This window comes from Elephantulus edwardii, unplaced genomic scaffold (genome assembly GCF_000299155.1).
Source record: "Elephantulus edwardii isolate Elephantulus edwardi_28Jun2011 unplaced genomic scaffold, EleEdw1.0 scaffold00027, whole genome shotgun sequence".
NCBI classification, from domain to species: domain Eukaryota; kingdom Metazoa; phylum Chordata; class Mammalia; order Macroscelidea; family Macroscelididae; genus Elephantulus; species Elephantulus edwardii.
Window position 1 is genome coordinate 5,779,076 of NW_006399777.1, and position 16,782 is coordinate 5,795,857.

Here is a 16,782-nt window from a genome sequence, read left to right on the forward strand (position 1 = left end):
TGATATCTTTGACATCCTCCCACAACTCATCTGGTCTTCACTCATTAGTGTTCAAGGCCTCAAACCTGTTCCTGAGATGATTCTGAAATTCAGGTGGTATGAAATCAATAACATTAATATCATATAAAAGTATAACCTTGCTGAAATTATTTTTAAAATTACTGGAATAGTACATTGACAAGGGAACTGCCAGAAATTCAAACTGGATTCAGAATAGGCCATGGAATGAGGGATATCATTGCTGATGGATCTTGCCTTAAAGCAGAAAATACCAGGAAGATGTTTGTTTGCATCTTCTTGATAATGTAGAGGCGTTTGACAGTGCAGATCATAAAAAGTATAGATAACATTGAGAAGAATTAGAATCCAAGAATGCTCAGTTATGCTCGTGTGACACCTCTACAGAGGGAGGAAAGTAGTTGTCTGAACAGAACAAGAGCACATTTCATAGTTTAAGATCAGGAAAGATGTGTGTCAGAGTTGAATCACGTCTCCATATCTATTTAATCTGTATGTTAAGCCATCGTTCTAGAAGGTAGAACAAATGAAGAACAATGTGGTATCAGGTTTGCAGGAAGACTCATCAACCATCTGTGTTATGAAGATGGCACAACCTTGCTTTCAGAAAGTGAAGAAGACTTCAAACACTTATAATCACAGCCTTCAATGTGGGTTACAGTTCAGCATCAAGAAAGCAAAACTCCTGACCACTGGGCCTCTTGGTAACATCATAGTAGGTGGAGAAAAGATTGAAGTTATCAATTATTTTCTCTTACTTGGATCCACAGCCAACACAATAACAGCAGTCAACGAATGAAAAGATCTATTAGGGTAGTCTGCTGTCAAGGATCTCTCCAGAGTGTTGAAGAGAAAGAGTATTTGTATAAAAACTAAAGTATGACAAATACAATCCATGGTATTTTCAGTGGCTTCCTATATATCTGAAAATTGGACAACAAATACAGATAATTGGAGAATTGGAGGGTGATGCTGTTGGTGAAGAGTAAAGAATATTCCATGGATTGTCGAAAGAACAATTGTCTGGAAGGAATGCTCTTTGGAGACAAAGATGATGAAACCTTGACTCACATACTTTGGGCATGTTATCTCGAGGGGCCAGTCTTTGAAAAATACATCATGCTTAGAAAGGTAAAGGGTCAGAGAAAGGAAGACGCTTGTCAAAGTGACAGACACAGTGACTGCAGCAATTGTTTTAGGATAGAAGAGAGACTATGGATGGCGTGGGATCGGGATCGGGATAGGGTGTGGTTCCATGGGTAGCTCTGAGTTGTAGTCAACAACACACACAACAACAATGTGGAACCAGGTCTTTTATTCAGTGGAGTGGGTACTAGGTTCAAACCACCAGTCTTTATGTTATAAGCTGAGCAGTTAAGCTTTGCCCAGACCGCTTAACTGTGCACATGCAAAATCTACACCTAGATCAAGAAGCCATTGTCTGAATGGAGCAAGGGAACACTGCATGGCTTAAGATAAAAAAGGATGTGCATCAGGGATGTATCTTTTCACCCCACTTGCTAGGTCTGTATTTTGAGCAAATACTTCGTGAAGTTAAACTCTGCATCAAGGAAGACTCAGCAACAACCTGAATTTATGCAGATGACACAACCCAGCTTGCTGAAAAAAGAATGTGAAACTCTTGCTGCAGAAGATCTAGGTATAGATTTGGCCTTCATCTCAACATCCAGAAAACAAAGGTCATGGGTGGGTGAGGTGAAGGAAATGGGAAGGATCTTTTTTTTTTAATTTTCTTTTATTATTTTTGTGTGCGTGTACCATCAAATCAGATCTGACTGGTACAGGGGGAGATTGCCCCTCCTTCCCCAGCAGAGCATCTGGTGGATTTGAACCGTGCACCTCTGGGATTATAGTTGCAGCTTCTTGCCACTAAGCTACCAGAGCTCCCCTAGGAAGGATCTTTTGTGAAAAATATTGTATTCAGACTTTGTAAATAAATCAGTATAAATTTTTTTTAAAAGAAGAAAGAAAGGAAGGAAGGAGAGAGGAAGGGAGGGAGGGAGGAAGGAAGGAAGGAAGGAAAGAAGGAAGGAAGGAAAGGAAGGAAGGAAGGGCAGGCCCACAAGACCAACAGTCAACAGCATTCTAGATGGAGAAAGGATTGAAGCTGTGCGTGATTTCATCTTGTTTCGATCAATGATCAACAGCCTTAGGTCCAGCAGTCAGGAAATCAGGAGATGTATTGCATTGGGCAAGTTTGCTGTCAGGGAACTCTTCAAAATCTGAAGTATAATGATGTCAGTTTGAAGACTAAGGTGGAGCTGGGTCAAACCATGGTCTTCTCAATCACCTTTTGGCATCATAGAGCTGAACAATGACTAAGGACCACAGAAGAATTGATGCTTTTGAGTTGTGGTGCTAGAGAAGAGCGCTGAATATCCAATGGACTGTCAAAAGAACAGATATACCCTATCTGAGCCAGTCTCACTGACTCTGACACACTTACCTCCATTACCCCAGTTACTGTATCAATCCATCTCATCCAGGGTCTTCCTCTCCTGTGCTGTCCCTTCACCCTTCCAGGCATGATGTCCTTCTCCAAGGTCTGGTCCCTCCTGGCCACATGCCCAAAGTATGAGAGCTTCAAAAATCCTAGCTTCCAAGAAGAAACTTCACCCTCTCCAAGCCAGACCTATTTGTTTTCTTTGCAGTCCATGTCATACTTAGGCATTGTCTAGCTCTCTGATGCATAGCAAGTAATTCAGAAGACCATACACTGTATGGATCAGGTGCACCTTAGTCTCTAGACTGACATTGTTGCTTCTAAGTTCTCTGGAGAGGTCCATGACAGCAGATTTTCCTGGTGCAATTTGTCTTTGGATTTCCTGACTGCTGGTACCAAGAGTGTTAATTGTGGAGCCCTGTAACTGTTAACAACCCCAATCTCTTCACCATCAAATCATGATGCTGCCAGTTGGCCCAGGCATAAGAATCTTTGTCTTCTTGATATAGAACTTCCATTTATATTGAACACTACAGTTCTTGACCTTATCCAGCAAGTGCTTCAGGTCCTCCTTCTCAGCTTCAGCAAGCAAGGTGGTGTTATCTGCATAACCGAAGTTATTGATGAGTCTTCCTACAATTCTGATGTCACATTTCTCCTCTTAAATCCCAGACTCCTGATCTTCTCTATATACAGATTGAAAAGTTATGGAGATAGGATGCAACCCTGATGGATTCTTTTCCTGATTTTGAACCATGCAGTATTTCCTTGCTCTGTTCTGGCAACTGCTTCCTGGTCCGGGTATAGGTTTCACATGAGCACAATCAACTGTCCTGGGATTCCCGTTTTCCTCAAATTCAGCCACAAATAAACTTTCTGAATCAGGTTTTGTATTGTAATAATTCACAAGTGATTTGTATTAATCTTAGAGATTGGAAAGTTCTAATATAGAAAAGCAAAGGGTTTAACAATTTGGCAGAACCCATGCTTGAAATCACCCAGGAGCTGGGTGTCAGACCCAAATGCAATAGCACTTCACTGCCAAGGGCATTGCTGGTTCAGAGGAGCACTGGCTTCCAGGATCCCATTATGATCAACCTAAAAGCCAATCCAATACCATGCAGTCGGTCAGGACCCTCAGAGATCTCACACGTTACAAAGTAGAACTTCTGCATAGAATTTTCTTTTTTTTTTAAATTGTTTTTATTTTGTACGTGTATACCATCAAATCAGATCTAACTGGTACAGGAGAAGATTGCCCCTCCTACAGCAAAGCATCTAGTGGGTTTGAACTATGTACCTCTGGGATTTCAGTACAGCTTCTTGCCACTAGGCCACCAGAGCTCCCTTGCATAGGATTTTCTTACTGAAGCAGGTTAACATACTTTCCTTCCGTTAATGCCTTGGTTGGATTTCAAACTGACAGCCTTTGAGCTGACAAAGATATCTAGAATTGTAAATATAGACACCTACCCTCTTATGTGCTCTGAAAGATTCTGTAAAACAGTTTTGTGTTACCACAGAGCAACAGCACCATGGTTTTGTGTGAATTTTCACATTTTCAACTGTTCAGTTGTTTTATTTGTCACCATTTGGGGAATTGTTCTAAAACTTATGCCTTCAATGCTTCTGATTAACGGCTCTTTATGCATGTAAGCAGATGTACAATGCATTGGCGGCTTTGATAAAATGAAACCTATATTTGCACAGCACTAATGATGCCGGCATTGGTATAAATAACAGATCTATTTTCCTAATCAGCTAGGGAAGGGGGAAAATGAAAAACAGTGACAGAATTTCCAAATATGTCTGGTGTACTATGCAGGATAATTTCAAATGCAAAATTTTTAGTGAATAAAATTATGTTAATTTTTTAAAAAATTATGCTAATTTACCACATTTGTTACCACTTGAAACCAAAAAGTATATTTGAACAATAATAATAAAAAAATAGTGTGGGTGGGTCTTAAAACATGTTGCCAAGATGCCATCTACCTCATGGAAAATGCATGTCTTTTAATGTTGCACCCACATTACCATTGTTGGAGTTCTGCTCACAAATTCCCAGAGTGCTGAGTTTCAGCAGGTCTAGCATACACATTTGCCTTTCACGTTTTAGGAGCTCTGAATTTCAGAGCTGTCTCTCACACAGTGTCGTAGTGCCACATCACGGTTTGGCGGGCAGCATTTCACCTCCCTCCCCTTTTCTAAAATCATTAATACTTTTTTATTAAAAATAAATAAGAAATTTTGTTTGATGATGTTATATGCTGTTGAATCATGTATGCTTCATAACGACCCTATGAACACGACCCCAGTACGTCAATTCTAGTCTTCAAGGAACAAAACCTATAAAATAAAACAAAAACAATGAAGTAGATGTAATCCCACCCACCTCGCAATCCCCACTCCCTGCTGGACCAAGAAAGGGAGAAGAATAAGTAGACACCAGAATCTTTCTACGGATTTCTACTTTGAAGGGCCACAGAAAGAAGTCGCGGGTGATGAGAAGTTAGGGAAAGAGTTGAGAAGAGGAACGAGGGAGATGGGAAAGTGGAGGTGAGATAAGAAAACAGTAAAGAAGCCTGGTTCTTGGATCACTGTCTCTAGGTGTGGGGTCCTGTGCTGGTGCTCCATTTGCAGGGACTTGTCTCACTTCCGGTCCTGTTCAACACACAGCCTGAGGGTGGGATGTGGGAGGAAGTTTCAGTACCTCTCAGGAGGTGTTTTCTCTTCTCTGACCTACTTTCCTACCTACCTAGAAGACAGCGCCTTCGCCCCACACTGCCTCTGAGAACCTCTTTTTATCCCTGTCCCAAATCATCCAGGAAAGACTGCATGATCATTACAGCCTCTGTTTCTTTCTCTGTTCCTTTCAGGTGATATCAAGATTATCGAACAAATCTACAGTCTCACAGGTATGCCTTTCACTGAAGAGCAAAATGATTATCTAGTGCCCATGGGATTGCCAGGGAGCCAGCTTTCCCTTGCAAGTTCAATGTTCTTAAATTTTGCCTTTATTATTGCATTTACCAATGAGAGATGTAGTGAGTGGCTTCCTTGAACTTGAGAATCAAGAAGTATTCAAACTTTGAACAAACAGCTTGGTTGAAAGATTGTATTATTGCTGTAGTTTGTCACCACCGAAACCTGCCAAAAGTATAAGTTCTGAGGTATTGATTTGGAAAGTACTTTCATGAATTTGAAATTGATAGTCACAGGTGGTTGGGTTTGTTGTTTTTGTGTTTCTTTTTTTTTTTTCTTTCTTGTAAGCAGCCAATTGATGATACAAGTTAGATAACTGTAATTTGGACACCTACGATTTGGGTTTATTTTGGAAGTACTGTTATCTGTTAGCTGTGCTCCAGTTTCACCGATTATCCATCCTCCGATTTCATTGGATACATTCCCAAAAACATGGTGGCTTGTCGGTTACTGGCTGGGCTACTTATTCTCAGCAACCCCACATTAGAATGTTATGAACAGCTCTGTTTCTTAATCTGCATCCTTCTTGGAGCAGAACTCAACACCCATGCACCAAACACAAATATATCCAATTATGTAACACATTAAAGACATCAGTTATTGACTGAAGATACTTGGGAACATCAAACAAGGTTTCACTTCCAATAATGTAGCAAAGAACTTTTTAGAAGCCTTTTAAAGCCTCACATTTCTTCCAGTCATTCCCCCCTCCCCTCTTCTCCTTTCCACTACCACTCCTGCCCTTGCAGATTTCCTCTGTTCCCTTTCACTTGAAAACATTGATTAACCTTTGGATTTTCCAGCTTGACAGCCTCACTCTTTGATTAAAAATAAAACAATCTGACAGACAATAAGCCGGAGCTATTGCCCTGGAGCTCTGTCATTCTGACACAGCAGCCTGAGGGACTGAGTGCAGCTGCCCGCTGCGGTTTCCAAGGCTGTGATCTCTCGCAAGCAGACTGCCACATTTTTTTTTCCACAGAGCAGAAGGTGGATTCAAACCACCCACCTTTCAGTTTGGAGCAGAGAACTTAAGCACTTGTCACCGTGGTTCTTTTTTCCTTCATAGCACTCTGACAATAAAGATCCCCCTTAAGAATAAGACATTCGTACAAAGTGGAAGGGGATGATCCTAACTCGGGAAGAAAAAAAAATATCCCTCCATGCTGGCTGAAGTTCATTTGTGGTGATAAAACCACCAGAAGAGGTGTTGAATCAAAAACCTCAAAGGATTTGGTCTCTTGGTTTGGAAGTTTTAGGTTCATAGTTCCATGCCCTAAGAACTTTTTTAAAAAATTTTTATATTATTATTAAATTTGTGTGTGTGTTGTCAAGTCAGATCTGACTGTCACCAGAGGAGATTGTCCCTCATTCTCCAGCAGAGCATCTAGTGGATTTGAACTGCTCACCTCTGGGATTACAGTGCAGCTTCTTGCCACTAGGCCACTAGAGCTTGCTGCCCTAATAACTTTTGTAGTGTTTCTTCTGCTCGCCCTCCTTCTTAATTACATACTACTTAGGGTCTTAAAAGCTGACAAATTGCCATCCATCCACAACAGTTGTCTCTGAACAGAAACAGAGGAACAAAAAGAGTCAAGAATAGAAGGGGGAAACTTAATATGCAGCTATGGAACCTCACTCCCATGACTAGTATTTTGATAAAAAATTGTATCAAATGATCATGATCAACAGGGAGGAAACTGCAGAACAGAATTACAAATTTTTATTCAGTTCCATGAAGGATGGATGAACCCTCGAACCTCTAACAGTGAGATAATATTTAAATTTTAAACCACAAATACCCCTCTAAAATCTTAAAACTAAACAGGATTTTGACTTAACTAGTGAAAAGGAATGTGTCTGCCTTTAGCACTGTGCCCTTACAGGCAGTCTGCTGGTGACAAATGAGATCCATTCCTCACTTCGTCTTTATATACGTGGAAAGTAAATCAAAACAGATGCTTGTAGTGCTTATTTAGCCTCACTTGAGTGCAAAAGAAGGAACCCTGGTGCCACAGTAGGTTAAACACATGGCTGCTGAGTGAAAGGTCGGTGGTGTGAGCCCCCAGACGGAAGATGGGACAGCCCGCTTTTGTGGAGACGTGAAGCTTTGGCGATGTTGTAGGACCGTTCTTCTCTGCTTGGCAGCGTCACTGTGATGAGAACCCACGTGACAGCAGTGAGTGCGTTTGAGGTTGGTGTTAAGTGCCTGCCCACTGACATGTCATCATCACAGAACTTGAGCACACAGCCAAACCAAGCAGAAAGCTAAGCCAAGGAAGATAGGATTGGGGCAGGATACATTGTCAAGGGATCTGTGAACTCAGAAAGGATGGAAAATGCACACAAGGGCATAGCCGGTACTGCCATGACAGGTGGCCTAACATGACATCACTAGTTCCATTGTTTACGATTGTTACCATGAAGCATTTTAAACCCTTTCTAAATACCTTGCTTAATGCTAACATTCCATTATCTCGTGTCTTATTGTATTCCTAAAACCATTGTCGGTTTACAGGAGACAGAGCTAAAAACATTAGTGGTTTTGTTGTCTGACTAAAGCTAGTTCCAGTGACTGGAGGCTCAAAAGTCCATGAATTCAGCCCTCAGACTTTATCCTGTATCCTTTTGGGCAATAAAAATGTTTGATTCAGTGTCTTCATCTGTTGAGCAATAAATATCTTTCCAGCCACAAGTCATGGACCTAATTCGAAATCTCTTAGACTGTGGGAATGAAACTTCTTTGTCCTTATCAAAGACTCTGGGGAAAATCGGGTGAAGGCAGAAAAGATAAGGTGCTCTGATGTCCTGGTCCAGATGAGGAGACCTGGGATCTGACCTCCATTCTATAGACATAACACGGTTGCACAAGAGGGGCTGATCTTATAGGTCAACTACAGAGCTCATTGACTCGGAGTTGGAACTTACTCAGAGCAAACCTTCTGTTTATCTTCTCAGGCTGAAAATCACACAGAATGAGATTTCCTATCTTCCTTCCTCAGAGCTGCTGGATTCGGGCTGCCAGAAAGATGTAGCTTTGGGGTTAACAGTGCAAATCCCTGCAGGCTAGGCCACCAGAGCGCCCTCATCTTAGAGAAAGACTGTTGTTGTTGTTGTTGCTGTTGTGTGCTGTTGGGTTGGAACTGACCCATAGCTGACCTTCAGCAGGTTTTCAGAGACAGTAAATTGCACAGAAGGAGACTGTCCCATCATTCTCCCATGAAGCACCTGATGGATTTGAACGTGCCCTTTGGATTACCTCACTGCTTCTTTCCACTGCGTCATCTGAGCTTCCTGATAGAAAGACGTTGTTGTGTGCCTGTCAGGTTGGAACTGACGTATGCTGACCCTCCAGTGAGTTTTCAGAGGCAGTTAATTGCATAAGAGATTGTTCATCCTTCTTCTGAGGGGCAGCTGGTAGATTCGAACTATGTGCCTTTGGGATTGCAGTGCAGTTTCTTACCACTAAGCCACCAGACTTGCCCTTTAAAAAAGAAGCTGGTACTGATATGGGATTAGATTTTAGTAATTTATTCAATTGGTCTCTTGGCTGCGATAATGGAATAATTAATTCTTGTATAAGGGCTATGCATACATTGGTTGGGTCGCAAATATCAGTCATTTAAGCCAAGTGTGTAGGGTCTCAAGTGTTTGCTATTATAAAACACAAGTTTTAAAAATAAGGCGACTTATAGAAATGCTGTTGCAGGTTATGAGAGGACTCTGATAGATCCCGAAAAGCCTTCTTGGAACAAGGCAGTTATTAAATAGACAGCAACTATAAACAGAAGTCCAAGTTCATAATTTACACTTTGCTCTTCATTTTTTTAGTAAGTTTGGCCTGTGTGTCTTTCACGTGGTTGAGTTCCCCTTTCTCTTCCAGAGCACTTCTGGCCTAGTGTTCTCCTGCATTTCCATGTAGGTTGAACTTTAGTTAAAAGCAGTCTGGCACTTGACTGGGTTCAGATGATAACTCCCGCATGAATGATGTACCACTAAAGGTCTTTGCACCTGCTCCTAATCCACCTTATCCTCTGATTTAGTCAGAGCCGAAGGGAAATGGCAGCATCAAGAAGACGCTCCCATCCATCGTGGAAGATGAGGAAGAGGAAGAGGAAGGAGAGGAAGAGGAGACCACCTCTCTCTCTCCCATCTACACAAGAGGACCCTTCTCTTCACGTGGCAAGAAAGCTGGAAGCAACAAAAGTTACCTGAGCTTAAGCTTGAAGCAGCTGGCTTCAGGAACCGTGCCCTTTCATTCACCTATCCGAGTCTCCAGCTCAAATTCCCCCAAAACCAAGCCGGAAGCAGAGCCATCTAATCACAGCAAAAAGAAAGAGAAGACTTTAAAACTGAAACTTGCAGCTCTGAATAGTGCTGGGCCCCCGGATCTCAGTCCCAGGTAAGAATTCACAGCAGATCACTCTGGCCAGGCAACTGGGCTGGGGTTTTTTTCATCCCAGTTTTTGGCTGGTAAGTTTAGTCAGCTTCTGCGCCTTACTACTGCATGGATTCGCAACTGACCTAGGATGATTTTTTTTTTCTATTTTCAGAATCTTGTGCACAGGTTTTTTTAGTGGGCAACTGTATATACATGAGAATAGAGATAAATGACAATGTTGTTGTTGTTATGTGCTGTCAAGTAACCTGCGACTCATAGCGACCCTGTGTACAACAGCCCTAAACCCTGCTCTATCCTGTGCCAATTGCACTGTCTCCAGGACACCTACCCCCATTACCCCAGTCACTGAATCAATCCACCTCATAGAGGGCCTTCCTCTCCTGCGCTGTCCCTCTACCCTCCCAAGCATGGTATCCTTCTCCAAGGACTGGTCCCTCCTTGAAACATGTCCAAAGTATGTCAGATGAAGCTTCAGAATCCTTGCCTCCAAGGAGCAACTTGGTTTCACCCTCACCAGGATGAACCTGTTCGTTACTTTTAGCAGTCCATGGTACATTCAGTACTCTTCTCCAGCACCACAGCTCAAAGGCATCAATTCTCCTTCTATCCTCCCTAGTCATTGTCCAGCTCTCTGACACATAGCAAGTGATTGCAAAGACCATGACCTATGTACAAATGACAATAGACATTTAAAATAACGGACAGACTAAATGGATGAAGGAGATAGAAAAGGAACTCTGAATATTTAACGTACCCTTTTGAGAATACGGCTGAAACTAGCTGTTCTCATGCTTGACACTGGTGGAGCTCCCTGATTAAAACAAGCTTGGAAGCCGAAGTGGCATCCACTTCTGAAATAGGTTACCTCTGGAAACTCTATGAACTTGAAGAAATGATGCAAGTTATAAAAGTATTCAGGTCTTTCATTCATAGTGTCACTATGAGTCGTCTAGGACTCAACGGCACTTAACAACATCAACACCAATAGAGAGAGCTCTGTGGGCCTGGTGGATAGAAAGTTATGCTACCAACCCAAAGTGGGTGATTGTAATCTGCGGCCCTCAGGCCTGGTTTTAACTCTTTTTGGTCAAGCATTCTTCTAAGTGGTATAACACTTGTCTGTCCACTTGCTGTACAGAGGTAACTCCTGGTTGCTGGGATGCTAAACACTGTGACACTGATGTGTCAAAGGTGATAATGGTTACCCATGGTGGACAGTGTTTGGTGGAGCTCCCCAATTAAAACAAGCTTGGAAGCAGGAGTGGCATCCACTTCCGAATTAGCTTGCCTCTGGAAACTCTATGAACCTGGAGAAACAATGAAAGTTGTGCAAGGTCTTTTGTTCATAGATTTGCTGTGACTCATCTAAGGCCCAATGGCACTTAACAACAACAAATATTGTCATTTATCCATTTGTAAAAAAGATGAAAAGAAATTCCTCAATGTCACCCCTCAGGGTCCCATCAGAACCGATATTTCTTGGAGCAACAAGTTGAAATTGTGCAGGAAGTGAATAAATTATTCCTCTTTTCCATATTCTCTGACACGTTGTTGTGAATTCTTAAAGCTTAGTTTTATTTCTGACCTCTCTTATAGATAATGTTTGTTAACATAATAAGGAATTTCTGTGTTTTTAATTTAAAAATATTCTCTTTCGGATCTATTCAGGTGATTTATAGAATGGAAAACATTGACTCAGAAGATTTGAAAGGGGCAATCCCTTAAAAGCTGCATTTAAGCCATAGCAATAGTTAAAATCACATGACCGCAGAGGCAAAAATAGAGGCAAGAAGAAAAAGCATTGAGTGGTTTTTATGATCTTTGCATTTTGCGTAGTAATTTCATTTTTGCATTTAGTCTTCTCAGTCATCCTATAAAGTAGTTCATATTATTTCTACTGAGGAATTGTAAGAAGTGAAATTTGAAGATGAAATATTTTTATCTCAGAGATAGTAAGTTCTAAAAGTCAGATTCCAATTCTATTTTTCCACTTTTGAGGCTACTAATGCACTATATATTTAGTTATTCACTTGAATAATACATCTTCTCCATTAAAGAATATATTAAGCTCTTTTAAAAATAAGGAAAAATAGGTTTGCAGAAAAGTAGGCATGCATTAAATGTTCGAGAATTCTGTTGAAGATGGTAATTTGAACACATTGCTTCTCTTTCCTTTGCAAATTTTAGCTAAAATGAAAATATTTAAATAGTGAAAAAATGTGTCAGAGCTAGAAAAAGCTTCTGTACAATATGACCCCACATTTATAAAATGAACATACTCGTCTGTTTATTAAAAGAATGAGGACATAGCTTAAATATTAATAGTAGTTATGGATTTTGAATGATTTTTCTTTTCTGACTTTCGTCCACTTTAGATTTAGATTTTTCTACAGTGGATTTGTATGATTCTTTTAATAAGGAATGAGTTACACACTATAAGCTAAAAAGACTAGCCGTGTAAGAGTATTTTAAATATAATTTTTAGATTCTTATGAAAAGAATTTTGTCCAAGTTCAGAATGAAGTGTCATCCAACTTATTTTCTGGGATTCCATAATCAGACCTTACCCTTTTTTCCCCTCTCCTGAGCTGGTATAATATAAATTTATGTAAGAAGTTAAACTTTTATTTAAGTAAATTCTTAAAATTTTGAATCTTAAAAGAAAAAAAAAAAGAGTATAAACTCTACCATAATATTGCCCAATAGAAACATGTGCATTGGAATTATGAGCCCTCATATAATCTTAAATTTTCTAAAAGCCTCAATAAATTATTTAAAAATCAGGTCAAATTAATTTTAATACTATATTTTAATTGACCTGGTAGACCAAAATATATCATCTTAAGGTTAATATTCCTAGTTTAAAAATTGTTAATACAATAATTTCAATTATTTTTGTTTTCTACTATGTCTCAGAATTCAGTGTGGCTTTATACTTACAGCACCTTCTAATTCACACTTTTTCAAGTGTTGAAATTCGAACAATTTCAAGTGATCAATAACCAGGTAGGGCTAATGGCTGCCACATTGAATAGTGTAGTTCTCAGGTACCTAGAATTTAGAAAAGTAACACAACGTGTAAGAAGAAAAGCCTTCTGGAAATACTGGGACCCCTGCCTTGAAATGCACAACCACATGTTTTTCTTTACTTTAAACAGAATTGTAGATGGGATTGAAGATGGAAACAGCAGTGAAGAAAGCCAGACTTTCGACTTTGCCTCTGAACGAGTCAGACCAGAGCCCAGGATTTCCCCTCCTCTCGGAGGTGAGCCCCTCAGAAGAGTTATTATTCTTAATGCTTAGTATTCTCTCAAAGGTCTCTTTTTTATTATTATTTATAATGTTTAGCTTTGGAATTGCTTTACCTTCCTATTCTTGAAAAATGCTCCATGAGACAAAAGTTTACCAAAAACATAATTTGGCTTGAGTCTGTGCTCTTTCCAAGTTTTTAGGACATTGTTTGTTATCGTTCCTCTGTCTAAGCTAGATGTACTGCAATTTCTTTCCTTTTTTTAATAAATGTTCTTATTTTAATTGTTTTTTTTTCTATTTCAATTTGATGGTTGCGATTTAATTATTTTTAAATTTTTGTTTGTTTTATGTAACTCATGTTGATGCTAAACACTGTGACCCTGATGTGGCAAATGCGATAATGGTTACCCATGATGGACAGTATTTGGTGAAGCTCCCTGATTCAAACAAGCTTGGAAGCAGGAGTGGCATCCACTTCTGAAACAGCTTGCCTCCAGAAACCCTTGGAGAAACAGAAAATTATAAGTGTTCAGGGCTTTTGTTCACAGAGTTTCTGTGAGTCGTCTCAACAGCACTTAACAACAACAACAACTGGTTTACTTACAAAGTTCATATACATTGTTTTTACAAAAGTTTCAGAAAAGTTAGATTTTCATTCATTCATTCTTACACATTGTGGAAACCCTCTCTCTCCCTTCCTCCCCAGTTCACTTTCTTTTTTTGGTGAGAAAAATTTGTATTTAGAATTAGCCAGCTGGACTTGGTTTAGATGATCCCAATTTTGTTGGCAACATCCAAAGCAAGTCGAATAAGCCTTCTTCTCTCCATCAGGCCTGATCAAGGTGTTGACCTTGGCCACATCAATGTCACAGAGCTTCTTTACAGCTTGTTTGATCTGGTGCTTGTTGACCTTGACATCCACAATGAACACAAGTGTGTTGTTATCTTCTATCTTCTTCATGGCTGACTCAGTGGTCAGGGGAGACTTGATGATGACATAGTGGTCAAGCTTGTTTCTCCTGGTGGTGCTCTTCCGGGGGTATCTGGGCTGCCTTCGGAGTCTCAGCGTCTTAGGCTGCCGGAAGGTGGGTGACGTGTGGATCTTCTTTTTTTTTTTTTGGCTGTGGACGCCCTTTAGGACGCCTTCTTGGCCTTTAATGCCTTTGCTTTGGCTTCAGTGTAAGGGGGACAGGGACTTCCTTCTTCACTTTTGGCACTATTTTCATAGAAAAAACCCCAGTTCACTTTAAAAAATCATTGATTTTTGCACAATTACCCTCCCCCAAGTCTTCTGGGGTGTGTGGGGGGGGTGGATTTGTGATCTGCTTCCTAAAGGCGGCAGCCTTGAAAATGCTGTGGGCCAGTTCTCTGCACAAACGACCTCTCCATGAGGTGGAACTCACAACCACCAGGCAGAGGAGAAGCCAAGGAGAATCAGGGGGTGGGGGAGACCAGAAACCTGCAGTAGAAATGGTACCTGGAATAGAGGTGGGCACAAAGAGCTTATGTGGGCACGGGTATCAAAGTTCAGAGAGCGGAAGATAAAAGTCCTCAACCTTTTCTATCCGTGGCTTGAGCACTGACTCAAGCTCTGGGGTTTTTTGGTTGTTGTTTGTTTGCTTTAATGGTCAGAGAAGACAAAATGTGCTGTCTTGGACCATGGCTGTGATAGTGGTCAGCGGAAGGGAGTTTTTGCCACGGACATCCAACCAGTGGTGTTTACCTACAGTCACGAGCGTGATGTGTGTCTGGTTCCCACGGAGGGAAGAGGTGGCAGCCAGAAGGGGTGACTGTGTCCAGTCCCAGTGAGATGGAACTGGTCGTGCCTGACTCAGCAAAGAGCAGTTATGACAGCCCGCTCCCCTCCCAACTCCAGCTGCCCCAGTCTTTAATGTGAGGTCTGTTCCTACATGACTCTTCTGTGTGCATGTGTACTCTTTTCCAGACCCGGAGATCGGAGCTGCTGTCCTGTTCATCAAAGCCGAGGAGACCAAGCAGCAGATTAATAGACTCAACGATGAGGTATGACCTTTGCTCTTCCTCTGAGCAAATTGAGAGTTAAAAGAGGTTGTAAATGCTCGGCAGCAGCAAAGGATGGTAAAGCATGGATTATTATCATACATTCAGATATCAAACCACAGGATCAAGTCCTCACTCGGTATCTGGCTAGTGCTGTGACCCTTACCACGTCCCTTGAGCCTCTCCAAACCCCCATTTCTTCCATATATGGAGGCGATAGTAACAGTGGCCAGGAAGAACATCCAGAGGTCTCTCCTTACGAGCCAAGCTGGTAAGATTTTGTCTGGTGTACCTCGGGCATGTTCTCAGGAAGGGCCAGTCCCTGGAGAAAGGCTGAGATAAGTAGAGTGTCTGCAAAGACATGGAAGCCGCTCAGTGAGATGGGTGGGCACCGAGATACAACAGTGGGCATCAGAGCAGGAGAGATTATAAGGTTCAGGATCAGGTAAGCTTTCACCCTGTTGTGGCGGCCTGGAACTTTATGAACTGTAACCCTTTGGGCTGGAATTGACTCAATGAACCTAATAACAAAACTCTGGTGCATTATAAAAATCAAATGAGAAAATCTAAGTCAAGAATTTCATAAAAATTATATAACAATGAAAGAATTTTACTTTTCAAAGAGAAGAGCGATTTAGGGGGGAGAAGTGGGCAGCGAGAAAAGTGCAACAAAGAATGAATGGAAATCCAAAGGCTCTGTAAACTTTCATTAAAATTAATTTTTTAAAGAAGAAGCTAAAGCTGTGAGAAAAAGAATTTCATAAAAAATAGTTGTTAAAGAGTTGTTTATTGTTATGTTTAGTGTCAAAACTATCTTACTTACTGGTACTCCTCACATATTTCCTGCCACTTCATTTTTTTGTTTCACATACATTGTTTCATGCATGTACATTGTGTTTTAGACAATCTTTCCTTTATATTGTATTTTGTATACTCATTCATTTACATTGTTATTACATTTATAATAAATTTAATGCTATTTATTACTTATTACTATTGATCCATGCCTATTATCACCTCATCTTTTCAAGTCCCCATTGAATCTTTCCTATTCCATCCACCCACTTAGCTCTCCTACCCTAGTGATTCCCTTTCTTCTCCTTCTCTCACATTCTTATTGCTTTTGCCTTCTCTTTTTGAACATATATATAGTTTAATTATCCTTCTGTTTTTACAATAATGGTCTTATCCAGTATTTACCCCTATGAGACTGAGTTACTTCACTCTGCATAATGCTCTCTAGACTATCCCATGTTTTATAGTATTTTGTGACATCATTCAGGTAGCCAACAGACATATGAAAAAAATGTTTAAAATCACTGACAGTCAGACATATGCAAATCAAAAGAACTGTGAGATATGCTCTCATCCCAGTAGCAGTAACAAGGTTTAACAGGACAGCAAACAATACATGTTGGAGAGGATGTGGAGAGGTTAGAACGCGTAAGCACTGCTGGTGGGGCTGAAAAATGGGACAACCACTCTGGAAGCAGTTTGGCATTTCCTCAAAAAGCTGAACATAGGAATGCCATATAAATTCCACTGCTAGGAATATAGTCTAAGAAATCAGAGCTGAGACATGAACAAACACATGTACAACAAATATATATCAACAAACAAATGGATTAAGAAATTGTGGTAC

General features: G+C 40.6%; 1 protein-coding gene across 1 annotated transcript in view; it reads left to right on the plus strand.

Annotated features, from left to right (window-relative positions):
- Positions 1-16,782, plus strand: part of KCNH8 (potassium voltage-gated channel, subfamily H (eag-related), member 8) — a 427,975-nt gene that overhangs the window by 380,140 nt on the left and 31,053 nt on the right. The window contains exons 12-15 of the mRNA XM_006883339.1: positions 5,362-5,400; positions 9,511-9,869; positions 13,028-13,134; positions 15,067-15,143. Coding sequence (XP_006883401.1) covers positions 5,362-5,400; positions 9,511-9,869; positions 13,028-13,134; positions 15,067-15,143 — 582 coding nt within the window. The remainder of the gene's footprint in view (positions 1-5,361; positions 5,401-9,510; positions 9,870-13,027; positions 13,135-15,066; positions 15,144-16,782) is intronic.